At 57.1% G+C, this 26,971-nt stretch overlaps 1 protein-coding gene across 1 annotated transcript in view; it reads right to left on the bottom strand.

The window, feature by feature from the left end:
* The window catches only part of NOL4L (nucleolar protein 4 like), a 127,979-nt gene that overhangs the window by 73,704 nt on the left and 27,304 nt on the right, over positions 1–26,971 (bottom strand). Inside the window, exons 2-3 of the mRNA XM_075563793.1 lie at positions 6,003–6,158; positions 49–160 (exon numbers count right to left, since the gene is read on the bottom strand). Of these exons, the coding sequence (XP_075419908.1) occupies positions 49–160; positions 6,003–6,158 (268 nt within the window). The remainder of the gene's footprint in view (positions 1–48; positions 161–6,002; positions 6,159–26,971) is intronic.

The raw sequence follows: 26,971 nt of genomic DNA, 5'->3' as shown, positions 1-26,971 counted from the left end.
CTTCCTGCCAGGCCTCCCCGCACCTCCTGCCAGCACACTGTCCCCTACCTTTGGGCTCCAGGCCGTTGGAATTAAAGTGCATCCTCTTCTGGCACTCGGTGCAGCTCATCAGGAAACGGGTCACGGCCTCCCGAGGGAGGAAGGCGTAGGTCTCTGCGATCTGCAGAGAGAGACAGACAGGCCGGACGGATGTCAGATGGCTCCACGGGGAGGTGGCTTGGCTGCTGGGTCACCAGGGTCCCTGCTTGGTGGTGGGCACTTGGCCCTTGCCAGGAAGAGCAGGGGTTCAAGGAGCAGGGGGCAGGTAGGCCCCAATTGCCAGGGAGGGTGGAAATGAGTCAGTACTTGTGCTGGAAATCATTGGTTTTTAAAATGTGGAATAAAGGAGTTAAATGCAAGAAAGCAAAACATGGAAACACTGCCTAGTCCTGGACCTATGTTCTACAAAGTGAGGCTCCCCTCAAAACATGTATACTTGTATGCGTGTATGTATACACTAATATTATGTATTAGTATAATATTTATAACTAATATTATGTTAATAACAGCATATCTACATACTAACATACATACACATATATACATATACATGTTTGCGTGTGCATGTACAGACACAGTGTTAAAACATACAAACAATTTCCCCTTTCACCGATAGATAAACTGAGGCCCACCTGAGCCTGCAGGCTCTGGGTCTACACCCAGAACTCAAGGTCCCAGAAGCCATTTCCTGTGGTAACCCACCACCAGGGACCTTCTGGGAAATGGTGGGAAAGGTGGGTGGGTGCCCGGGGGCCAGAGCATTCACATCAGACAGGCCTTTGGGGAACCAACGTGTGCCAGTGAGGTCACTGAGGCCCAGAGAGGTGACGTGAGTCACCAAAGGCCACACTACTCTGCAGAGCCAGTGGCAGGCTACACCCAGAGCTCCAGGTCACACCATCCGGCTGCCTGCTGGCCTGACCTCCCTGGGAGAAAGAGACATGGGGAGAGGGGCATCAAAGGCAGAGAGAAGGGGTGAAGGCCAGGCTGGTCATGGGCTGGGGAGCTTGTTGGAGATGGAGTGTGAGGCCACACAAGCCCAGCCCTCTTTTTCTGCTGTTTTGAGTTTAGGGGACCTTTTCCTGATTCACTGTCTGTAGGGCCAGAGGACTCTCCTAGCCCTGACTGATTCTGTTGCTGGTTCCACACACTTGGGGGGCCCTCCCAGTCTTCTCCACTAAGGGGCAGCATCAACCCAGCATTCCGCCGTGATCGGCGCCGCAGCCCAGCCTGGGAAGTTGGCCGAGGGCGCTGGCCAGCCACAGGGGAAGGGGGCTTTCTGGACTGCGGCAGCCTGTGCTCTGCCTCCCTGGGACACGGCTGAGGACCTTACCCTCCAGGGGTGCTAGAACGCCCTCCTGCTCCATCTCAGCCACAGCCGGTCTTGGGTGGGCGGGGTTGAGGGATGCAGGGACAAGCAGGGACCCAGCTGTGGCCGGGCCTCCAAGACCAGCATGGGCACTGCTGCCTGCTCGGTCAGCCTGCCCGAGGTCGGCTGCAAGCTTGGAGTTAATTTTGGTGACACCGTTGTTATTTCTCAGCTGATTTGATGCTCTGCGGAGCAGGCAGGTTCCTTGATGAGTTATCTCCCTTCCAAATTCCCTTTCTGATTGCCTTCTGGAGGTCAGGGACAAGGGCAAAGTCTGGATGGAGTCGGGCCTGGGGAGCAGCAACAGCCTGCGGCCGGGCCTCAGGATGCGCAGGCCAGGGAACGCCTTCATCCCCAGCCTGCAGTCGCCTGGGGCTCTGGGGGGACTCTAGCCACCCTGTCCTGAAGTTTTGTGAAGTAAATGGCAGAGGACAGCAGGAGCAGGGGAGCAGGGCACTCTGGGCAGAGTGGAGATGACCAGCGAGGCCAGCAGATGAGCCCCTCAGAGCTGAAGGGATGATTTGGGGGGGTGGGACCTCCGTCTACAGGGGAACAGGGGAAGAAGGGGCACATTGAAGGGCAGCCCTACTTCATTCCTTATTGCTGGCCAGAGAAAGCGTCTGGCAAGAGCTGGCGGAAGGCCAAGCTGTACTGGTGGTGGTGTCATGGGTTAAACGTTTGGCACTGACTGTAAGGTTGGCAGTTTGAAGACACCGGAAGACGGTGGGCGGGGCTCTCTGCTCCCATCTAGATTTACGGTTTCAGAAACCCTGAACTGGAAGCTCCCCTCTGTCCTAGAGGGTGGCTAGGAGTCTCCATGGGATGGCAGAGCGTTGCAGTGGGCTCTTCGGGAGGATGGCATACCGCATGGCAGGCATACCTGGCCATCTGGGGACCCCTCCCAGAGAGGCCCAGCCCCGGGGCACAGGCAGAATGCAAAACTGGCTTGCAACTGGGAGGGGAAGCACAGGGCCCCACGGAGGAGTAGGAGGCGTGGGGTGTGGGGGAGGTGGGCCAGCATCCTGGGGGCTGGGAAGCCCTCACCTTGTGCCTCCGAGCACCTGCAGGCTGGCTGAACGCTATCAGGGGTGTCAGGAGGATGTAAGAGCCTGGACAGGGCAGGACAAGGATGTCAGCGGGGGGCAGGGAGGGAGAAAGGGGGGCGGCGCTCTGAGCCACCCTCCTGGCTTGCCCATCTGAGACTTGAGCCATTTCCCCTGGAGGCTGAGGGTGGAGCTGGGACCAAGAGGATCTCCCCAGGGGACAGGCCAGCCAGCAGAGGCAGTGGCTCTCATGGCCTGCAGCCATGGTCCCTGGGCTGGAAATAGACTCTGGTGTGGTAGCTTCCAACACGAGGCAGGTGGAGCTGCCATTTGCGGGGAGGGGCAGCTTAGATGCCCCACCATAGCCTGCTGCCCTCGTCGGCCTTGCTCTCCGGGGCGTGGGAGTGTGGGGTGGGGGTGCTGGTCGGGGGTGCCTCACACCTGGACCTGAGTGCGCCTGTCCTCTCCGCTTTGACAAAGCAGTGAGAGACCTCGCTGGCAGGAGCCGGGAGCTATTTGCAGAGTCGCTGACTTGCAAGGCTCCGTTTCCCTCCCCAGCTCCGAAGTCGAGTCACCCCGACAGAGACATATGAGGCCAATTTGGGGGATTTGCACCACTTTACAAGATCCTCCTTCTGCCCTCTGGGTGGATTAGCACGTGGTGGGCCGGGAGCAGCTGCCGCCCACATCTGGCCCCAGCCCCACAGTGGCCCGGGCAGTTAGACACAGGATCCGGGACCCAAGCTGGCAGCCACCAGCCTGATGGGGAGGAAGGAAGCAAGAGGGCTCCCCCAGGCAGGGACACCCCTTCAGAAGAGGGCCATGTCCTCCAGGTCAGCTCAGAGAACTTTGTAGAACCACCTTCTCAAGTTCCTGCCATGCGGGGAGAGGCCTCGGGCTGCTCTGGGCTTCAGGTGCTTGGCCGCAAAGACTAAGCGAGGCAGGGGGTGGGGGTGGGGGTCCCGAATGGCCTCCCCACCGCACCCCCATCATAGTCCAAGTTTTCCCAGAAAGTTCACCACCTGCCTTTTGTTTAAGGGCAGCTGTAGGTGCGAGGAGGGCGTGCCTTTTCCTGATGGGGTACAGGTGGGTAGGGATCTGCCTATTAGCCTCTGGACCTCTGAATACAACACCCAGGCTTTTTGTAGCCTGAAACCCACCCCCCAGTGGGGGGAGGCTGGTGACTAAGGGGTCCAACAACCCAGGGGCAGGACCAAATACTCCCCAGCCAAGGGCCTCCCTGCTCCAGCCACTTGCATGGGGTCCGTCTCTCCACAGGCCCAGGTGGGTGAGTGGGGGGCCTCCTGCCTGAAGAGGGAGGCTGGAGGGCTGGGTCAAGGAAAAGAGGGGGAACAAAAGCATCCCGGCACCGCCCCCTGCCCCCCAAAAGGAATAGGGTGGCAGGAGGAGGGTGACAGATGGGAAAGACTACTGGGGTGGAGAGGCGTGCTGGCCCCCTCGGCCTCACATAGGCTGCAGGAGGGCCTGGCCCGATCGGCTCAGCCTTGGCCCTGCTGCTGAAATTCCAGCTCTGTGTGCAGCCCAGCTGGCTGGCAGCCAGTCATGTGCCAGCTCTGGGCTGGGCAGCAGGAAGTAGGGCATGCGGCAGACATATGGACGAGGAGCCAGGAAGTGCAGAGCAAAGGGCTAGGTGTCCACTTGGCCCAGGACACAAGTACCAGCAGGGCTGGCCCAGCACTGCCCTCTCCACCTCCCCACCACATGGCGGCTACAGGCTCAGGCTTCTGAAAGGCCCAGGGGCGTGCCTGTGGGTGAGGCTTGGTGCTAGGCACCGAGGGGCCCAGGGAAACCACATGGCTCAGGTGGCTGGAGCTTACTAGCGGAAGACCACCGTGGGCGGTCTGTAAGGCAGCAGGATATGTATGTATGTTTGTAAGGCAGCAGGGGCTCTGGGGCTAGCTGCCTGGCTGTGAATGTCGGGGGAATGACCCCCATTGGGGCAGGTTGCATGCCTTTTAGAGGCTCAGTTTCCTCAGCTGTAAAAGGGGCACCAGACACACCTGCTTCACACCTACACCTGCAAGCCCTCAGACGGCTCAGAGACTGGATGCTCGGGAACCTGGAGCGCAGAGTAGCATGGGTGGCTGGGGCAACACGGATGCAGTGAGGGGGGGTTAGGCAAAGGGGCTGGATTTTGCCTGGCCCGAGGGCCTTGGGCTGGCCCTGCCTGGGTGTCTAATGGAAACACCAGAAGGACCCCACCCCATGGCAGGCACCCTGAGAAGCAGGAGGGACGAGATGGGATCAGATTATCTCCCTGACATACCCTACCCCTACCCCCACCCCTGGCCTGACTCTCCACCTCCTTAAGGCCCTTGGTACATTAAGACCCATGTACGGCAAAGACCATCCTCTGAAGACAAGGGCAAGCCAGACTGGTAGATTTAAAAATAATAATAAGTAAGGCAGGTCATTATGGGGACTTTCAAGGCATCGTTAATGATAAACAATAATCAAATAATCAAGTCACCCCCACTGAATCCAAGGCGATTCTGCATACAGAGAACTTGGGGCGTGGGGTTTCGCACCTGCCTGGTTACGCAGGGGCGGGGGTGGAGGTGGGGGTGGGGGAGAAAGAGGTCTGACTGTCATCCAAACTGAGCCTCAGTTTGCTTCACTGTGAAAGAAGCCTCCTTCCTAACACTGCTGGGAGGCTGAGATGAGGGTGTGGAAGGCGTGTGTGTGGGGGGCGGGGGGGCTGAGGGGGTGGACACACAGGCCCAGCCACTCAGAGGCAGGGGTAACCGCAGGACAGCACCAGACCACAGGCAGGTCCTTCCTGAGGGCAGACCACCCCCACTTTCTCCTCCCGTTGTGACATTTCCCAGCCTGGGCTGCCCTACCCACCCCACCCCACCCCCCATCAGTGGACTCCACTTCGGAGCCTGACATGGGGTCTTGCCCTCTCACGGCTTCCCACAGACAAGCCGCTTCTGTGCCTGCTCCTGGCATGCCTCTGCCTGGCCCTTGGCCTCTCCCACCCCGAGATGGGCTGTGGTGTCCTGGAGGGTGGGGGCCAGGCCCTTCCGCAGCTCCTGGGGAACCCACAGGACTGACTAAAGGGGCTTGTTGAGGGTTCCAAACTGCTGGGCCGCAGGAAGCACTTGGGCCCGGGCCGGCCTGGCGCATAGCAAACACCGGGGACACTTTTGCTCTGAGAATTATTAATATCATCGGGGCTCCACGTGACTGCCCCCGAGCGGGCTGGCTACAAGGGGCTGGGGGGAGGGAAGGGTGTAGGGGGGGTGGGGGGACGCGTGAAGCAGCAACTGGGGAGGGAGAGGAGGCCTTTCCCTCCCTCCTCTCCCTTCAACCTGCTTCTCCTTTGTGCTCAGACCACAGAGTCAGCCCCCCACACCCCACAGCTTCCATGGCTGTCACTGCCCTTGCCCTGTGCCCTCCCAGGTCCCCAAAGGCCATTTCATCAGGCCTCGGCTCCCAGCCCCCACCCCTCACCCCCCACCATGTGCAGAGCCCGTGGCCTCCTGCCAAGGCCTGGGGCTGCCAGCAGAGGCAGACAGAAATCTCACCGCTCGGTAGGTTTTCTTCTGCCCAGCGTGCTTGGGGGCTTTGCCGGGCTCCGCTGGGCTCTCCACATGCATCGAGTAGATGATGTCAAAGAAATCTTCCACCACAGCGACCCGCTTCAGAGAGATGCCCTCCGGCTCCGACAGGCCATCTGCCCCCTGCGACAGGGTGGACAAGCTGTGTTAGTGTCGGGGAAGACGGTGGTGCAGGAGCTGGGCCCTGGGGCCACAGTGGCGGCGGCAGGGTCTGGGTAGGGACAGTGCTGCCCCCTGACCCCGCAAAGCCTCCCATGGCAGGGGGTCTGGGAGTAGGGGGGAGAGGGGACTTCTGGGGAGGATGCCGTCCCAGGGCAGGCTTCTGGAGCCACCAGCAACAAGGTGCAGGGCAGAGGGTGGAGTGGGGGAGGGTGTGTGGCGGGGAGACCGAGATACAGGGAAACACAAATGCAAAAACCCAACAGGCTCCACGTTCACAATTCCAGACAGATTGTGCCAGACTCCGGCGGGGAGCTCTCGAGCCACACACTGTGCCAAGCCCAGCTCTGAGTCTCCGGGGTGGGGTGGGGGTGCTAAATAGATGCAGGCCCCATCAGGAACTCGCCAATTAGCGGTAACCTTTCACTGTGGTCCTGGGCTGGGGCTGCCCCCCCCCCCGGGGGTGGGGGAACGGCTCCTATCACCTGGGTGACTCCTTCCTCCACCCTGGCCTTTCTGGAAAGCTGGTGGCTGTCACCCACCCGCCTGCCCGCCCACCCTCCCCACTAGCAGCTGAGCGCCAGCCCCAGCACCCAGGCTCTTTGTGTGTGGAGGCCACGGAGCAGCAGGCTCCGAGGCCACACGGGGGTGGCAGGGCTTCGAGAGCCTGGCAGCCTCCTGTTGGGCAGGCATGAGGGCTGTCAGCTGGCCCCACAGGGTGCACCAGGGTCGAGATGGGGCCCTGCCATGGCCAACGCCCAGCCTCCACACATGCAGAGCTGGGAGGGTACAGGGGGGACGGGGAAGAGGGGGTGTCAGTGGAGACTTGGGGAAGGCTGCCAGGACCACCAGGGAATGGGCTCAGGGTACACACAGACCTGGGAACACTAGGTCCTCCCACAGTCATTCTGCGGGGTTTCAAGGTTGAAGGGGGAAGCTTCTCTCTACAAGCGCCAATAAGACCAATCTGAGCTAAAGTGACCCAAGGACCCCTGCTGGGGGTGTCAGCTCTGTCTGCCCCACAGTTAGACCAGAACCTCGCCCTGTGACTACTGTCAGTGGTTGGTCTATACACTCACTCTCCCAAGGTTTGAGACACACACACACACACACACACACGAAGAGGGTGTGTGACCCCAGGCTTCTCTGACTCTGACCCTCCGGCTCTTCATGCATACAACCAGAGAGAGAGAAAGAGAGAAGCACATTTCCCACATGTCCTGTGAGGGGCACATGGCAGCACACCAAGCCTGGCACCTAGTGCTCCAAGAACACTGTTGCCGGGCCGTGCCCGCCGTCTGCCAGGGTTTCTCCTGAGGTGTGATGGGGCCGCCTGTGCACACCACCTGGGGAGGGCGTTCAGCTTGGGGTCTGCCTGTGGCAGGGCCAGCTTAAGACCGGGTCTTGGTGGGCTGGACCAGATGCAGGTCACCCTCCTGCATCCCACCACAGTGACTCTGGGGCAGGGGTGTGTGGAATCAGGGGAGGCAGGGTCTCTTTGCCAGCAGCCCACTTGAGAGCAAAGAACAGATAGGAAAAGGGCAGTAGGGTGTCTGGGACGAAGGGGACTAAGCCCTATAACTGCCTGGCAGTGACCCTGAGAGGTGACCCAAAGGCTATGGCTATAGGTTCTCTTGCCAAGGCTTCCTTGCCCGTCAGGATCCAGGTCTGTGAGGACCTCTTCAGCTGGTTTGTGTATCTAAGAGGAGGTGGTAGTGGTAGTGGTGGTGGTGGTAGTGGTAGTGGTGGTGGTGGTGGTGGTGGTGGTGGTGTGTGTGTGTGTGTGTGTGTGTGTGTGTGATATGTGCCTACAAGAAGATGCAGTAGGGGTCATGGGGGAGTCGGGGCGGGGTGGGGGGGGATGCAGGAGGAGCCAGATGCCTGCTGGTCCTGCTCCCGAGCTGTAGGTTGGGGCAAATGTCAGCCTCCCTGGACTTCACTATGAGATGGGCCGCCCCTCAGGCCCAGGCCTCTTCTCCTTACACCCTCCAGAGTTCCAGGCAGTCCCCGGCTTATTCCAGACATCGGTTCCTAAGTGCATCTTTAAGTTGAATTATTGGAGGGAAGGGGGGGTTGGAACAGGTGCACATAGTTCTCACTTGAGGAAGGAGCCCCGGTGGAGGATGCTGGGGGTGGGGGTGGTGTTTCAGTGCAAGAAGTGATTTAAAAGCTGCCCATGTGAGGAGATTGGGGTGAAGAACTTGCTCGGCCAAGTAGTCCACTTGTTTCCAAGGGAGGGCAAATCTGAAAACACCGAAGGCGAGTACTAGTTGCCCATAAATCTGACATTAAACTTACTGTGCTCTTCTCTCTTTTGGGGGGCAAGGGGTAGCATAGTGGGTTATGTTCAGAACTGCAAGGTCAGCAGTTCAAAGCCACCAGCCGCTCCATGGGAGGAAGATGAGGTTTTCTACTCCTGTAAAGATTCACAGCCTTGGAACCTCACAGGGGCACCACTGCTCGGTCATGTAGGGTCACTGTAACTTGGAATCAACTCGAGGACAGGGGTGTTTTTTTATTTTGTTTTTAAAATCCCACCACTTCCCTCTGAAGTCCTGGGCCACCTTCGAAAGTAGATCAGGGACTCTGTCTAACTCCCTTGTAACTGTCTTGGGGGATCCCCTGCGTTTGGGGGATCTTCAGGCACAGTGGTGACACACAAGATGGGACTAAGGTCACAGTGGGTTGGTTTTAACACCAGAGGTTCACCTGGCAAAGGATGAGGACATCGCTGGGTCTCTAGTTCTTCCTCTGCAGAGGGCCTAGACCACAAGGAGGTGCCCCTGTGTAAAAAGTCACAAGACGAGACTCAACCCAGCATGGATGCTGACTCCTGCCGACCCTGTGGGTTTCTGAGACTGTAACTCCTTCAAGGGAGTGGAAAGCCGCCTCTCTCCCTCAGAGTGCCTGGTGGTTTCAAACTGCTGACCTGGTGGTGAGCAGCCCAATGTGTAACCACTATGCCACCAGGGCTCTGAGTGGGCTTCAAAACGTGCCTGGGGAAATTCTATTGTTTCTTATTTCTATTTTTTCCATGAACTTTTTGAAGTCTCCCGATTGTCTATTAAACTTTAGCTGTTTTTGTTTGTGTAAGTTTCCTTAAAATGTGTATGTTTGTGGTGTGTGGGGTGTGGGGGGGAGAGATATGGGGGGCTCTACACTACTTTGATCATCCAGAGGCATAATGAAACCTTCAGCTCCTTAAAAGCCAAGACGACCCTCTCTGCTCACAATATTGTTACAGGCCAGAGCACAGATATTTCTGGAAAAGCAAGGAGATACCATTTGCTGGCAAGAAAAGAGTCTGATGAAAGAGAATATTTTAGAGCGATGCCCTGGAAAGACACCCCTAAGCAGCTCATCGACCTTGGACAGGCCACTTCACTTCTTGATCTGGTAAGACTCGAGGTTCCTCACCTACAAATTGGGCCAAACCTGGCACATACGGTCTTGGTAAATGTTCATCCCTCCCCTTAGACCCATGGAGTTTGGGCAGTTTGTGTTTGGAAGTCTGTTCTCAGATCCCATTTAGGTCACAGAAAGGGTCCCCTGTGGTATAACGCCTGCCATCAGAAGAGATATATTTAAAAATTTTTTTTCTCAACATTTTATTAGGGACTCATACAACTCTTATCACAATCCATACATACATCAATTGTATAAAGCACATCTGTACATTCTTTGCCCTCATCCTTTTCAAAGCGTTTGCTCTCCACTTAAGCCCTTTGCATCAAGTCCTCTTTTTTCCCCTCCCTCCCCGCTCCCCCCTCTCTCATGTGCCCCTGATAATTTATAAATTATCATTTTGTCATATCTTTCCCTGTCCGGTGTCTCCCTTCACCCCCTTTTCTGTTCTCCATCCCCCAGGGAGGAGGTCACATGTAGATCCTTGTAATCGGTTAAAAAAATTTTTTTTTAATAAATCCATTGTTATCTGACTCACAGGACTGAGTAGAACTGCCTGTAGGATTTCTAGGACTGTAAATCATTACAGGAGCAAATGGCCTCATCTTGTCCCTCAGAGTGGCTGGTGTGTTTGAACCACCAACCTTGAGGTTAACACACCAACACTTAACCCACTTTACTACTTCAGATCATAGAAGAGGGGCATAAACTCCCAGTCATGGATTCAATTCTGATTCTATAGGACAGAGTAGAACTGCCCCTGTGGGTTTCCGAGACGGTAACTGCTTAAGGTAGTAAAAAGCCTCCTCTTTCTCTCAAAGAGTGGCTGGTGGTTTCAAACTGCAGACCTTGTGGTCAGCAACCCGATGTGTAATCACTATGCCATCAGGGCTCCTTAAAGGGAAGCATGGCTTTATTTAATTCCTAAGTAATATGCCAGGGTCATCACACAAATGTGGAGCGAGCTTTCCTAAAATCCACATATAAGCAATAACAGAGATGCAACGGCCATCCCTGTCCCACCACACAATCTTACCCACTGCCCCCCTCTGACACCCTCCTTGCACCTCCATTTGGAGGCAGACACCCTAACCAATAGCTCTGGCCCTGGTCCCATTGGGACCCCACAATCATCCTGTAGGGAGTCTCCAGGGAAGCAATCTTCAACAGCCCCCTCTTCTAAAATTGATCGCTAACTCCCTGATGCCCAGACTCGGGGCCTATAATTGGTCCATCTTAAAAGGGAAGGGCCGGAGGGGACCGAAATGCAAACCTTACCAGGTCTGCAGAGTCAGACCTTGATGTCCTCTGCTGAACCGTGGCCACCTGGACACCATGTGGGCTACACGCTCAGGGACAAGCAGTGGCCTTCCAGGACAAGCCCAGGAGGAGAGTAACAAAGGGATCCAATGGCAGTCACGTGCCTCGGACAGTGCTGCCATGCCCCGTGTCCTCCGTGCTCAGCGCTGGTGGGAAGCATGCCTTCTGCTGGCGGAGGCTCCGGACACAGCCACCAGGCAGGAGCTGCTCATTAAGGCAGCAGAAAGCACCTTCCCCACAACCCTGGGGCACCGCTGCCAACCCACTTCTGCCAGTTGGCCTAATCGGATCATCTGCCCTCGGAAAGCAAGGGGTTGACCAAGGAAGCTCACTTCAGGAGATAGGCGGAGAGGGGCGCTGGGAGCCTCCTGTTTGCTCCTGGGTTTCCTGGCAAAGCAGAGCGGGAGTGAGGGACAGAACCCCACCACACCCCATGGGAAAAGCCTGCCAAACACACGGCCGGTTGTGCAGGAGCGACCTCTGGGGCCTTCCTGCCTGGGGAAGCACATTACCATGGTAACACACTCCAGCCACCGGAGCCAGGCGACTCCCAAACAGCCGGCCCAACCAGGGCCAACCTTCTTGGACATCCCCGACTCCCTTAAAACCAGCCCAGGCCAGTTCTAATCTGAAGGCTAGGTTGTAAATCATGGGGGAAATTGCTGAGTGGTTTCTTAAATATTGCTCCAGTGACAAAGTACAGAGAACAGCGGCTCATCAGGGTTTCCCTAGACCAGGGGTGTCAAACTGAAGAAAATCGAGCTTAGGGGAGATCAAGGCAATACCGTACACACAATTCCCTTGTTACATTTTATTTCAGAGCATTGTGGTCCACAAAAAATTGCCTCGGGGGCCGCATGCGGCCCGCAGGCTATCAGTTTGACACCCCTGCCCTAGCCCACTTCCCCCACTCCCTGGACATGCTCATTCTCGGGGCCCCATGGGGACACTTTTCAGGGCCCACAGGGCTGGAGTCCAGCCATCAATGGTTTAATAGGCCCTCCAGGTAATTCTGGGGCAACTGGCCCTGGTTCGTTAATTGTGTTCCCAGGCCTTCCATGCTAATACTATCTTCACACCCCACGAGGGCCAATGTGCCTACATGAATGTGGGAACAAAAGGATTTTACTGGACACCAGCAGGGTGTCTTCAAGACCCAATGCAGAGGCTTAGTTTGGACTTTGGGTAGAACGGTGAGGGGGAGTCCCTAGTATCCTGACATGGGATGTTCAAATCCTCCCTGGCAGAGTGCATTCAGACTTGGGTACCTCGAATGACCCTGATGCTTGGAGCTGGGGAGCCCTGCAGTGTCTGGGGTTGCCCTCTGGTGCCATCCCTCAGGTAAGGCCCTGAATCTGGCTGGGAAGCCAATTTAAATGAACCCCTACCGGGGATAGCGGGCAACACCCAGCTACTGATGACGGGCAGGTCTGTCTGCCTTCCCTGCTGTAGTAACTCGCATATTGATGAAGGTGGGCTCATGGCTCCCTTCGGGCCACAGGATGCCATTCAGCCCCACCACGGTCACAATTTCAGAGGCGGCCGCTTTGCCAGCAGTGAGGAGACAACAGCTAAGAGGACGCAGTAAAAACGTGAAGACACGTCTTGCTGGGGTCCGTTGAGAGAAGTAGGAGCCATAGAGAAAGGCCCCGGGAGACCCAGCCCTCCATAAGACACCCAGATCAGACGGCTGGCCCTCAGAACTGCAGGTCTGCAGAGCCTTCCCGGGAGCAACGCAGGCCTTCAGGCAACTGTGAGGTGGATGTCTCGGGCTGCTCTGTCCCTTCTGGGCCAGGCGATATAGAGGTGTGGCCACCCTTTTTGCCCCCTAAACCATATTGTCAATACATTCAGGAAGGACCGGGGTTTGAGAAGATGCTCACTAAGGAAACTGGGGTAGCAGGTGAGATGGGGGTGGCCCTTGCCCCAAACTCCTGGCAGGCCTGACAAAACCCAGGAGGACCACCCAGTCTCTTGCAGAGGGGCCCAGAGAGAAAGGAAGAGGTGGAGCGTAAATGACGCGTGCGCGCGCACTCACACACGCAACCCAGAGATCCAAAGTATCCCCCGGTGAAGATCAGCACCCCAATATCCAGAGATCCTCTTGTGAGAATCCCCTTGAGAAGCCCACCATACTGTGAGTGGGTGGGTAGGGTGTTGCTTAGATGGGACAAAGGTGGTCTATCTGAATTTCGCTGTCACAAATCCTACCAAGTCAGGACTGGAAACCAACATATTCATCCCAGAATTGTGGGGCCTGGAAACTCAGAGAGCCCCCTGAAGCCTGGATTGGGCTGAGGGATGAGCCGCCCCTCCCCATCCCCATAAATAAATAAATAGATAGATAAATAAATAAATAGACGAACAAATAAATAAATAAATAAATCGACGGGGCACTGAGGACATCATAGCACCTGCCTCTTCGCCACCCTCCAATCTCCAACTGTTCGCACAGAGCCAGCGCCACCACGGAGACGCACCTGCCGTCTGGAACAGACCCACATATTCCAAGACCTCCTTTCTGCTTGGCTGAACCTCCATCTTCTTTCAAATCACACCGGGACCACCCCAAAAGGTGCCTGGGATTCGTCCCCAACCAAGGACCTGCCTTTGCCCGGTGCCAAAGCCTTGAAGGGGTTCCCAATATTTCTCGTAGTTTTTTTGTTTTTGTTTTGTTTCAAGCTGGGTCCTCTGTAAAGGGTGTAGGGGAAGGAGGTGGGGAGAGGAAAGGGTGTGGTGGGCCGGGTCCCCTTCTGGGAAGGTGAGGTGGGGAGGAAATGTAAATAGCACTGACAACGGTTGGTCGAACTCCATAGAGGGAGGAAAGGAAGGAGGGCGCAGCTCTGGGTACCCTCTCGGCCTCGCCCTCAGGCAGGACAGCTTGGATCCCTGGCAGGGATGAGGCATTCAGGCCTGGGCGTACCCAGGGGGCTCTAGAGATGAGGTCACAGGCCTGGGAATCATCCAGCCCTGCCTGGGGCCTCGGTTTCCTCTGGCGAAGTGACACGATATGTGCATGGCTTTTGCAAGCGCACAGCCCGAGGGCTGTGGGATTCCAAAAGATGGACAAACAGCGCCTGCCCTTGGGGAAACACCCATCAGTGACCCCTGTCACCACTACTCTAGGGAAGGCTCTCCAAAGCTCGGGGCAGGAGCGAGGGGCGCGTTCTCTGGGCGGCGTCGCGGCCACGCACAGGGAATCAGGGGTCGCTGGGGAAGGGGTCGAGGCGGGAGGGGGTGGCCCTGTGCCAGGCAGGCCCCGAGGGCGGCTCCTTCGGGGACCTAGGCGGGAGGTCCCGGCGCGCTAACACGCGGGGGCCCCAGGTGCGGACCCCACCCGGGTTGGGCGAGGAGAGGGGCCAGAGGGGGAGGGAAGCGGCCCGCGCGCTAATGACTGTTGACAGCGCGCGCAGGGACCGGCCCGGCCGCGCGCGCCGCTGACAGCTGCTCGAGCGGGGGGCGGGGCGCGGGGCGGAGGAGCGCGGCCAGCACTCCCTCCCCCCCACGGCGCACGCGCGTGCGCCCCGGAGGGGAGGGGCGGGGAGGCGCGCGCGCGCCGGGCCGGGTTTGGAGGGACTGCTGGAGCGGCTCGCGCGGGCTCCTCGCGGGCAGGCAGGTAATGAGAGTAACCATGGCAACCCACCAGAGGAAGTGTATTCTGCAGGAGACGTTAATCCCCTCTCCCCGGAGCTGGGACAGCCTGACTTTCCATTCTCACACAGTAATTAGATACCAGCTGTCAGTGCAGGGGGGACGGCTCCACGGCTGCAGCCCGGCTGGGGGGGGGGGGAGGAGGGCGGGCCCGCACAAAAGGGGCGAGGGGGTGGGACGCGGAGAGGAGGGCGTTAAAGACACAGGGACGCTTTCCGGTGGCAGCCTGGGGTGGCGCGCCTCCCTGAAAGCCGCCCCCCTTCCCCCTCCTGGCGCGCGCCTCACCTGAAGACCCCGCCCACGCAGGGCTCCGCCCACCCCACGCGCACCTGCTGCGCGCGCTCGCCCGCAGACCCTGGTTAGAGCTTTTCCCCTCTTGGCCCCGCCTCCTCACTCCTGGCGCACCTGCCCTGCGTCTGCCCCCACCCTCCCGGGACACAGCCCACCTGTCCTTTGTGCGGGCTTGTACCATTCGATCTTGCCAGCTCCCCTTCAGGGAGCGCCCGCTATGTGCCAGGCGCTGGGCCAACGTTGATTTCGTGTAATCCTCGCAGACCCTCTGCGGTAGGCGCCTCTGGCGCAGCGAGGTGTGGCCATTTGCCCAGGGTCATGCACATTCAAATGCCCATCCCCTTGCCCATTTAACCATGGATGCTACAGCACCTCCCCATCACGTTCACACCCCTTACAGCTTCAGGGACTGCCAATCACTCAAGGTGCCGGATTGCACCTACTATGTGCAGAGCAGCCATTGACTGCTGCATGTCAGTTTCCCTAGCAGCCCTGGCAGGGCCATATCCCCATCTTACAGGCGAGGAAACAGAAGCCAAGAAAGTTGAAGTGGCTGGCCCACACTGACACAGCAGAGGGGCAGAGCTAGGCTTCGAACACAGATAGTCAGATCCCAGCATCCACACTGGCAGCTACCTGGCTCTGTTAACCCCACCCCCGGGTATCGTCTTGGCTGGGGTCCTGCCCAGGTCTTCTCATTTTTATCTTATGGCTCTGAGCTACCTCTCTGATGGCAGCAAAGACCTCTGCAATCTGGGGGAGGGGCCACCTCTCTACATAAACAATCAAAGCTGCTTCTAGACCTATAGACACTGGGATGTAACCCCACCCTCCGCCCCCAAAAGCCCTGTTTTCAGCCTGGCAAGTGATGTGGCATTCATTCTAGGCCAGCCAATTTCACAGGTAGGGGAACAGACATCATGGAACCTTGTGGGGAGAGTCAAGTGCCCCCAGGCCCAGCTGGCACCCCACGATCAGGTCTGGGGGGTCAGGGAGGGGCAGGAAGCAGAGCCAGTTCCCTGTCCCGGGTGGCGGCAAGTGTCTGGGGCAGGAGGAGGCTATCTGATCCCTTCCCCACTGCCCCGGCCATGACCTCCTCTCTCCTCCCTGCATCCTGCTCTACCTCCTCCCTCAAGGCTGGGGAGCCAGCACCCAGGCTGCCCCAGGGAACCCAGTGTTCCCCAACCCCAGGCCCCGAATTCCGGTGGGAGGAGGGGGAGGTGCGGGAGGATGGGAGCACCCCAGGGCTGCCCTGCTGGTGTGCACAGGCCAAGGCCAGGCCACCTCCAGCCCCAGCATTTCCTGTCTCGCTCTCCCCATTGCTCAGTGGCAGAGTTTTCTAAATTTGGCTCTAGGAGGGGATGGGGGAGGTGGCAGTGGGCGGGTGCTGTCAGAGGCCAAGGCACAGCTCTTGTCTAGCCGGCTGGCATTTCTGCTGTCTGGAGGAGGGCAGCCCCCCCACCCGGGTCCCAGTCCCCCCCGCTACACACACACCCCACAGCCCTTTCTGAGAAAAAGAGATGTTAGTACCTTCTGACATGGACCGAATAATGTGCAACCAACATGCAAACCGTGCTTCGAATAAGTCTGGTGGCCAGGGAACAGCTTGCCGCCGCTTTAGGGACGAGAACAGAAGGACCAGGGGGCCCATTCTCCAGGGACTCTTGGCAGGGGGTGGGGTGTCACAGGCGGGGCATGGGGAGGTTCGTTTCTCACCAGGAGTGACTAGGGGGGCTTCAGACAACAGCTGGACCTTGTGACCCCAGCCTGAGGGCAGGGCCTGTCATTGCTGCCCACTCTGACAGTCTTGGCACACACGTGTGCTCTGCACCCCTCTTGCCTAAGGGTTTGAACCCAGGGTCTCCACTGGCCAGCTTCGTGGCTTCTTAGCAGAGCACCCCGGGAAGGCGGTCACCTCCCTTCCTTAGAAAGGAGGCATGGTGGCATGATGGGAAAGGCCCGGGACCCTAGGCCAGGTTCTGTGGGTTTCACTACCTCACCTGGAAAATAAAGGCCACCCCAATGGCCAGTGCTCTGGCCCCAGCTCTATCCATGAGATGGCTCTCTCTACCTCCCTGTCCTGTCCATCTGTCCTATCCTGCGCCCCACCCTCCAAGCTCCAGGTTTTCTCTAACCTAGAGATAGTCGTCAACATCTTCCTTCTCCCCTCCTTTCCTCACCGCTGGTCTTGATGACCTCAGGCAAGTGCCTGCCTCTCCGAGTCTCAGTCTGCACTTCTACAGAGTGGGGACAATGCGAGATGGATGATGAGTTCTGGGTTGCACCTGACACCCAGTAGGCACTCAATAGGTGGTGTATGTGTGTCTGTGTGTGTGCGCGCATGCATGTGTGTGATTTGGCTCTTCTACACAAGCCTCTCCGAACACCACCACCCCCCACTCCTGCTTGACTTCCCAAATAACCAGGAGGGGTGAGCTCTGTCTTGAGCTCTGTAGAGTGAGGGGTGGCGGGGTCTGGCTTTCTTGGTAGCTCTGTTTAACCCCAGATAACTGCTCTCTTGCCCCTCGGCTGGGACTGATATGAGCAGAATCCAACTTCCTGCCACCCCAAAGCCACTTCCTGCCAAACTTGAGCTGATACCAGAAGAACTAGTTTTCTGTCCACAGAGTAGTCCCTGGTGGTGCAGCTACCCGCCTACCCCGACTGTGGACACTGTTTCCATTTGCCAGGCTGTGGGGTGGGGCTGGACAGAGGAGGAGAGGGGGGCCTCTACCCTCCTCACCTCTGCACTCCGGTAGCCTCCGGGCCTGCCAGCTGTCCCAGGAAGGATGCCAAATGGCCCTTTCTGCCCAGACAGACACATGTGGGCAGCACACAGTCTGCCACAGTCACCCCAGCTCCCAGGCGCTTGGATAAGGCCTCGGGGTCCCCTAAGACTGTGTGTGTGACTGTCACACGCTGTCTCCAGCACAGTCATGCACACTCAGTCACACCAACACAGTCTCAGCCACAGTTACACACTGCAAGATTACATAGCACACACACACACTTAGAGAAACACATCATCACATACAGTTACGGTCAGAATCCCACAGTTTACAGTCACACACACACGAGGAACCTTCCACCCAACTCCCCATACCTGCCAACCACCTCCCTCCAGACAAACCCCCTGATTCCACTCGATACACTTGCTTGGAGGATGTGCTGTGCCGGGCTTTGGGCTAGCACCGAGTAAGAGTGAATGGTACTGTAAAAAATAGCCCGCTGCCCTGAGCTGTCCCCTCAGTCTCCCAGTCTCCTGCTCTGTGATGGAAAGAGAAGCTTTGTCCTGTGGGCTACCGGAAGGACGAAGGCCTTAACTCAGTACAGACGGTGCTCAGGTCCCCGCCCAAACCCTGTTGGCATTTCCATTTGACAGACGAAGAAACCGAGGCTCAGGGAAGAGGTCCACTGTCAGGCCCCTCCCCAAGACTATACTCACTACTGTTCCAGCCACCACACCCTCCTGCCTCACCACCCACCCACACTATCCCACTGCCTGGAAGTAGCCCCCCTCCCAACACACACACACACATACACACACACACACACACACACATTTGTCATAGCCATGCCCGGCTCCTTCTGTACCACCTGGGTACACAGTTCCTTCACCAATTCCCCATCCCCTGACCCTTCCTTGCCCCCACCTGCACCCCACGACTCTCCAGGTCAACCCTGCTTACTTAGAATTTATCTGTAGAACAGCGCATATTTGAGGGGCAGGAGCTGGGACCACTATCTCCCTCTTCCCCACCATGTCCTCTTCTGGGGCGCCCAGAAGGTGCTCAACAACTGTGTCAGAACTAAATAAAGAAGCCAGTGATCTGCTCTTCTAGGCTGTTGAAGACGGGGCCTGGAACCGAACCCAGGATGCTGGGGAGCTGGAGCTTACCTTTACACTATTGTGCGCCTCACAGTAACATCTGAGCGCATGAATGAATGAAACCCAGATCCTGGCCTCCACCGCCCTGTCCAGTGCTCCCAGGCCAAGCCCCCTTCATTTCCTGGCAGCGTGGACATGAGCCAAGCTCCAGCCGCCATCCGTGGCGGGCTGACGGGCCGCCTGAAGCCGGCTGTCAGGAGCTCGTCTGGCCATCGCCACCAGCAGGGGAGACCAGCTGGCGGGGCAGGGTCCATGGCCCAGGCCTGGAATCTGAGCCGCCCTGAGAGGCCCGGCTCCTGGGGGGGTGGGGGCCCACAAACTGGCCTTTGTTCCCCAGGCCAGCCCAGTCCCAGCAGCATGGCCTTTCAGTGTGCCCGAGGCACCCGCGCAGAGCTGGCGGGGTAACCGGGCCAGCCTCCCCTGGCCATGCCCAGGACGGCGCTTCAGGACTAAATGGAGATGTAATTTTCTATACAAATCCATGACAATTTAGATGGAGTGATTGTAATTGGCTTTTCAATGGGGGTTTTGTCCAGTGCTGGTGGCTAGAACTGGGTGGCCTGCTTGAGACCAGCCCCATTTAAATGACAATAAGGCAATAATATTGAGGACTTGTATGGTGCCCAGCGTCCCTCCTGGGCCGCGTGGATCCTCACGCTCATGGATCTGGCCCTTCCCCGGGGCTTTCTGGACAACAGGCTGAGTGGTGGGGCGGGGGTGAGTCCAGGGGAGGGGCTGCAGCATCTCTGGGCAGGAGGACACAAGGCAGAGTGACAGCTGGGCATCGCCCCACACCCACTTGCTCATTACACACCAACGAGCACCTCCTGAGGGCGGAGCTAGTCCAGGTGTTAGGGGTGCCTCCACAGAGAACCCTCCCTGGGCAGGACCGGGAAAGGACAGCAGGCAGGCCAGAGAGAGGAGGTGACACTGGCCAGCAGAGCGTGATGGTTGAGAGCATGACTTGGAGGCAGACAGCTCGAGGTCAACCCCTACATGACCCGGTCTTAGTTATCCATTGCTGCGCTCATGACGAACACACTGCAAGCAGACGGGATGACTTTTACAGAGAGAAATGTGTACCATCCGAAACCAGGGCGCCAGCTTGAGGGCAAAGCTTTCTCTTGCTGCTGACTCGGGGGGAGGTCCCATCTCCTTCCAGCATCTCTGTGGGTCTAGCATCCCTTGGAGATCTCTGCGGGTCTTGGCATCCATCTTCCCCTGAGCCTAGGAGGTTCTCAGAGCAGGGCCCAAAGGACATGCCAGGCTCCCTGGATCTTCTTTCTGGATAGCTCCAAGGTTCCTGTCTTTCTGCTCACTTCCCTTCCCTTTTAGCTCGTGTAAGGTAAAAAAGGATGCAGGCCACGGCCAGGGGAAGTCCTCTTCCCATGCTCAGGACTGTGTCCTGAGTAAGGGCGTTGCTCACGTACTGTCACTGACTCAAATCCGACTCCTAGCAATCCTACAGGACAGGGTAGAATGTGACTGTGACTCGTCACAGGAGCAGCCAGCCGAATCTTTCACCTGAGGAGCGCCTGAGTGGTTTCGACCTGCTGACCTGTGGTCAACAGCTCAGCTCAGTTAGCAGCCCACCTTGTCACCCACTGAGCTACTGCTGTGGGAGTGGGGTGGTGGTGGTGGGTGGCATCATCGCCTCAGTAACATAACAAACATACCCTAAACCCAGCCAGCCTCATGCCCAAAGGGAGGTCAGGGTTGACAAGGCATCCCAAACTAGAGGGTCATGATATCAGATCACCAAAGGGTGGACAGCCCCGCGATCCCTGGAATCATGACCTTGCCAAGTGGACACACACTCTGGGAAGGCACGATGCAATCCATGGCCGCCCCTCGCTAGCTGCAGGAGCTCCGGCGAGTTAATGAATGGCTCCGAGACTCGGTATCCCCAGATCCCCAAATGCAGTCACAGTAAGAATGAGGGTGTGGGTCCAATGTCTCTACGGGCTTGACGCAGGGCATGTGCACAGGCTCACGGAAGATGCCCTGTGTCACTGCGGAAGCCCCTGTGTCAGCCTCCCTTGCTGCTGTTGGTCTTGCAGCTCCACCTCGGTCAACTGCCACCTGCTTCTCTTGAGACTCCGCCATTTGGAAGACGCCATGCTTCAAAGACGGGAGTGCCTTCATGCGAGCAAGCACTCCGTGGGTGGCCATAGTGTCTGTGCCGTGCTTACCACCGAGATGGCAGGAATACTGAATGCAGGAGGCCACAGGAAGCCACCACGGCAGGTGGCTCTGTCGTCAGTGAGTGCGCAGCAGGGGCTTTGGGAATGAGGTGGGTGTGGACTGTGTTAGGGAAGCCTTCCCAGAGGAGGTGACTCTGGGCTGGGCCACCTGGAAGGATGAGCTACACAAAGAGGTGCCCACAGAAGAGACCCAGTGGTCCTGCACCTTGAACAAGTGCTCTGTGAGCTTGGTGGGGGAGCGGGGAGAGGGACGCAGGTGCTAGGGAGGCTCTTGTGTCCTTAGGGAGAGGGTGACTGGTCTATGCAAAGGCCCTGAGGTGGAAAGGCAGTCAGCACCAGGCTGTAGGAAATGGGCGGCAGGGCTGTGGCTTCATTCAGAGGAAGAGAAGCGACTATGGAGGGATTCAGTCAGGCAGATGCCCCCCCGCCCCCCCCCCTACGCTTATGCTCCAAACTCCGTAAGGAACTCCTGTCGGTCTGTGGGAAACCAACAAGGGTGGGAGGGGTAAGCGATAAAGCAGGGAGGTCCAGAAGAGGTGGGGTCACTGGGGGGCGGGGAGTGGTTGGCTCTGAGAAAGAGCAGGTGCCTGGTGGGTAGCTGATGGGTGGGCAGGAGGCAGAGGTAGTGAGTGGGAGGGGCTAGTACCCTGGAGGTCAGCAGGGTTGGCCAGGAAGGGGCGTGCTCAGAGTATCAGAGAGGCGAGGGCCACTCCCCCCTCACCAGGCCAGGCGAAGGCCCGAGCTTGCTCCTAAAGGCTGCAGGGAACCAGGCAGAGAAAGCACACATGGAAGCCTGTGCTTTGGAAAGCTTACTTCGGTTGCCCGGTGAAGTGCACTCGGAGGCTGGAGGCAGAGGAGGGGACTCAGGGGCCTGAGCAGGCATCATGGCATCTCCGCCATCCAAAAGCAGCAGACTACGTCCTCAGAGAGGTCTGGAAACCAAGCCCAGGGCACATAGCTTGTCAAAGGGCAAGCTGGGATTGTACCCTGGGGGAGACTCAACGCCCTGTGCTCATTTCCCCTTGGCCTGTCTGCTTCAGTTGGTCGCTATTGAAACCCCCCAGGAACTGTCAGGTATAGAGTCCCTCCTGGGGACTGGCTGGGGGTGGGGTCCTGTCGCTATTCCCATTTCGCAGGCGAGGAAACCAAGGCTCCAAGGGCTCAACCACTTGCCTGAGGCAGAGAGCTGGGAGCACAGAGCTCGGATCAGACACAGGCAGCATCCTGCCCCTTACCACACCACAGGTCAGTCCTCCCCGCCGGAGGCCAGGGGCCGGGTAGGGCCTGGGATGTGCAGAGGCTCACTACCATTTTGCATGTGTCCCTGATACGTTAGGGAGCCCTGGTGATGTGGTTACTCGCTTCTTGGGCTGCGATCTGCATGGTCAGAAACCCGAAACCACCAGCAGCTCCTCGGGAGAAAGACAGGGCTCTCTACTCCCACAAACACAGTCTCAGAACCCCACAGGGGGTCGCTGTGAGTCAGCACCGATTCCGTGACAGCAAGTTTGCTTCTGATACAAGAAAGCCCAGGACGTTGCACAGGACAAAGGAAACCTGAAACCACATACGAGGACCCCTAGCCACCCACCTCCCGGTGCCAGTTGGGCATCTCTGAAAGAAGTGAGGTTCCCTTGCAAGGCTGGGGACACATTCATTTGCTCTTCCATGTGGGTGACACCAGGTAGGAAGGAGCCAGGCACTGGGCACAGTGGTCATCACGGCTGTCTTGACTATGTTCCTTCAGCACTAGCAGTTCAGGTCCAGGGTACTGGGAGGCAGACACCCCAAATCCTCCTCATGGTCATTTCAAACTCAATGTGGCCAGAGCTCACCTACTGACCCAGCCCTCCCCACCCCACCACCAAATCCCCTGCCACACATCCCTCCCAAATACCCCCACTGGCACGTCCCAGGCACCCTGCAGTCACCCCATACCCCAGCCACCAGCATGCTTGTCAAACTGGAAGGAGACACCCAACACCATGTGCTGGGTCCACCACCCCAGCCTCAGTTTCCTCATCTGTAAGAGGGGGTGGGAAAGAAGAGTTCATTTCGAACAACTCTCATGACCTTCTTCTGCATGTCTGTGAGCTGGGAAGAGCCTGGTTCACAAGAGACCATGTTAAGATGGGAATTCCTCCTGGCATGGGCAGGACACAGGAGGAATGCCACTTAAAGGCAGGTCATCTTGGTACTCCCCCACCTAAAGAATGCTAAGCATACGTTAGGTGCCTATTAAAGACCCTCAGGACTAAAGGAGGAAGTTGGAGCCCTGGTGGCATAGTGGTTGGGTACTGCACTGCCAACTGCAAGGTCAGCTGTTCAAAGCCACCTGCTGCTCCTCTGGGGAAAGAGGGCTTTCTACTCCCATAAAGAGCTACAGTCTTGCAAACCCACAGTTCTACCCTGTCCTACAGCGTCAACTCCGTGGCAGTGAGTTTTGTTTTGGGTGTTTTTTTGAGGGGTGGTGGGGTGTCATCCAGGTGCTCCCTTCCTGCCACGCACCCAGGATGGTTCATGAATGGTTCACATTCTAGGCAGTGATGCCGGAAGTGAAAAGTAGCACCCCGCCACAAAGGACAAATATGGGGGGGGGGCGTGGGCAGCAACTCCACTCCTTGGTATGAACTCTCATGTGTGTGATGGGCCTTGGTTCCAATGTTCACAGACGTCTTGTGACTACACAGGACTGGAAACAAGCTAAGGGTCCGTCTTCAGACGGCTGAGTAAAGAATGGTGGTGGAGCACCACACAGCTGTCACAGGGAGCACTCACTCCACGAAGGTCCTGACACACGTGCTGAGGGCAGACAGAATGTAAGGGCTGAAACCAGAGAGCTCTTAGCAGAAACCACCGGGGCAAACCTTGGGTCAGACAACGGTTTCTTAGCAGTGACAGCAAGACTCACTGGCATCGAGTCAATGCCAACTCATAGTGATGCTATAGGACAGGGTAGAACTGCCCCCGTGGGTTTGTTTCTGAGACTGTAACTCTTTACCAGAGTAGGAAGCCTCATCTTTCTCCAGAGGAGCGACTGGTGGTTTTGAACTGCCAGCTTTGCAGTTAGCAGCCCAACGCATAAGTAACCACTACACCACCAGTGCTATTCACCCGTAGAGCACAGCAACATGGTAAAAACAACAACAGGTAAGTTGGATTTTATCAAAATGTTGAAAACGTGTGCTTTAATGGACTCCCTCAAGAAAGTTAAGACATGCCCAGAAACGAGGGGGTGTGGGGTGTGATTAATCATGTATCTGATAGGAGGCTGGGAAGTAGAGCAAATAGAGAATTCCTACGACTCGGGAATAAAAAGGGAAAGCACCTAAGTTCCCAATGGGCAAAGGCTATGAATGATGCCCATCTCTCCAGAGGAGCTGCACACTCGGTCCACGTACACACGAAAAGAGGTCCAACGCCATCAGCCACCAGGGAAAGGCAATTCCACCCACAAGAAGATGCCGCTTCTCAGACGCTGGCGTGGTCAGCATCAAAAACAGGGGTGACAGCAAGTGTTGGGGGAATGACAGCCCTCATCCACTGCAGGCAGGAGTGTCAATAGTGCAGCCACTGAAGCTCCTCAGAGGTCAAACACCCCCCCACCCCCACCTCCCAGCAATGAAGAAGACCCAACAGCTGCTGCACTCCCAGACAGACAGCCGGGAGACACGAGGTCACCAGTCCACACCGAATTTGGCACACGGATGTTCAGGCAGAACAGCCCAAATGACCATCAAGTGATGAGTGGATCAGCAGAAGGTGCTACAGAGGCACACGATGGACTATTACTAGGCCATGAAAAGGGTGGCACTAGACCTAATATGGCACAGCTGAGCCTTGAAAACGTTATGCAGGAAGGCAGACCCGAGAGGCCCCTAGTCTTTACCTCTGAGATAAGAAACGAGGAGCATCCAGGAGAGGCTAATCTAGAGAGACAGAAGAGTAGACCAGGGTTGCCAGAAGGCAGGGTGGTGGTGGAATGCGACGTGACAGCTCACAGTTACAAGGTTTCTGCCTGGGGATGAAAATGCTCCCCAAAGCGGCTGCCACAGTTCTGTGGCTATGCTAAAAGCCATCGGATGGACCTCCCATGGGTGACCGGAGTATGGTCTGTGGTGTGTATCTTATCATAGATACATATGCACATACATCGACGTATACAGAACAACTCTATCCATATAGACTGTTAACGTCTCTATCCTTATGGTGCAGTGGTTCCCAGTTGGGCTGAAAATCTGCACGGTCAGCAGTTTGAAACCATCAGCCGCTCTGCAGCAGAAAGACAGGGCTTTCTACACCCATCCACAGTCGGTCTGTGAAACTCCCAGGGACAGTTCTGCACTGTCCCATCGGGTCACTATGAGCCATCCTTGACTCCATGACTGAGCTTTTTGGTTTGATATTGATATAACTACATATATAAAGTATATGTATGTAAAATAAAAATGAAATATCGGACTATCTGTGCATATGTGCTATAAACCAAACTCACTCTCCTTGAGCCAATTCCAATGCATATGGACCCTATAAGGGTTTCTCAGATTATAAACCTGTACGAAGTAGACGGCCTCATCTTTCTCCCAAAGAGCAGCTGGTGGGCTCAAACTGCTGACCTTTCAGTTAGCAGGCTGACCCACTGCACCACCAGGGCTCTTCAGAGGGGTGTAAAGTATCTCCGGAGAACCTGACTGCAGAACCTGACTGCATTGTACCCAGTTGGGTACCCCATTTTAAAAAAAATAGTGAGATCCTTTGGGCTCCCCACTTCTGCCAATGCAAGCTGCTGACACAGGGACCCCCACTGACAGCCTTTCTCAGTCCTTACCCATCCTGCCAGATGGTTCCAGCACCAGTCCTGCTTCTCCCAGCAAATCCTCTAGCTCTTCCTTCAATGCCAGGTGAGCCTCACCTCCACTACTCCCCGGGGCCTGGCCACCACCCTCACTCACCTGGATCCTGCACCCGCCCTGCTTCTACCCTCACCGCTCCCCTCCACACACTCCATAGTCCACAATGCACATGCAGAAAGGGGGTCCTGTGGAAATACCAGTGAGGTCAAGGCCCACCTCGGCTCCCAGCTCACTGATCAACATCCTCACAGTGGCTCACCAGGCTCAGAACCACCAGCTCCTACTGCCCTTTGACCTCTGCCCTCGACACATGCACCCTGGACTCCCCTCCAGTGGTCGTCTCACTGTTCCTCGGGTTTGCAAGGCCTTGTGGGCATGGCTCCTCTTCAGCCTACAATACTCGACATTCATCCACACAGCGGGCCCTCACTTCCAACAGCTCTCGGTCCCCATGCTCCTGCACACGGAGCCCTTCCGGGACCTCCTAACCTGTCAGCGGCTCCTCCCCTTTTCCTCTCATTCCCGATTCTTCAAGACCCCAAATAGGGTGACAGAGGCTGTCGGTCTTTACAGGAGCAGTCATCCTTTGCTTTCTCCCGAGAAGCAGCTGATGGGTTTGAACAGCCAACCTTAAGGGTAGCAGCCAATCGTCTCCCCAGCAGCATCACCAGCACTCGAAGCACCTGTCACATATACATGGTCTTGTCTGGGGGCTCTCTGGCCACTGGGTGTAAGGTTAACGGGAGACAGGACCCTTCCTTTCCCCAGCACTGAGGGCAAAGCACATGGACCAAAAACCCCTCCAAACTCTGCCATCCAGTGGATGCAGACTAAGCGTGGATGGGGGAGAACTGCCCCTGGGGGTTTCTGAGAGTAGGAAGCCTCCTCTTTCTCCCTCCAAAACAGCTGGTGGTTTCGAACTGCTGACCTTGTGGTTAGCAGCTCAACACAATTGTACCCACTCCACCACCAGGAGAAGTGCTCGCAAATACCTGTCCCACGAGAAATCGGGTCCTAAGAGACTGTCAGGGAGCAGAGGAGGTGAAGGAGGCAGGAGACCTGAATGGGCACGGGCACCAGGGTGGCATCCTGAGATGGAAAACAACGGTCAGGGTGAGCCTGGTTAATGGAGAGGGACCCACGTGGCTTCCCTGGTTGGTACTC

Source organism: Tenrec ecaudatus, chromosome 12, assembly GCF_050624435.1.
Source record: "Tenrec ecaudatus isolate mTenEca1 chromosome 12, mTenEca1.hap1, whole genome shotgun sequence".
NCBI lineage: Eukaryota > Metazoa > Chordata > Mammalia > Afrosoricida > Tenrecidae > Tenrec > Tenrec ecaudatus.
Note: the sequence above shows the minus strand (reverse complement) of the source record. Positions and strands in the feature narration are given on the sequence as shown.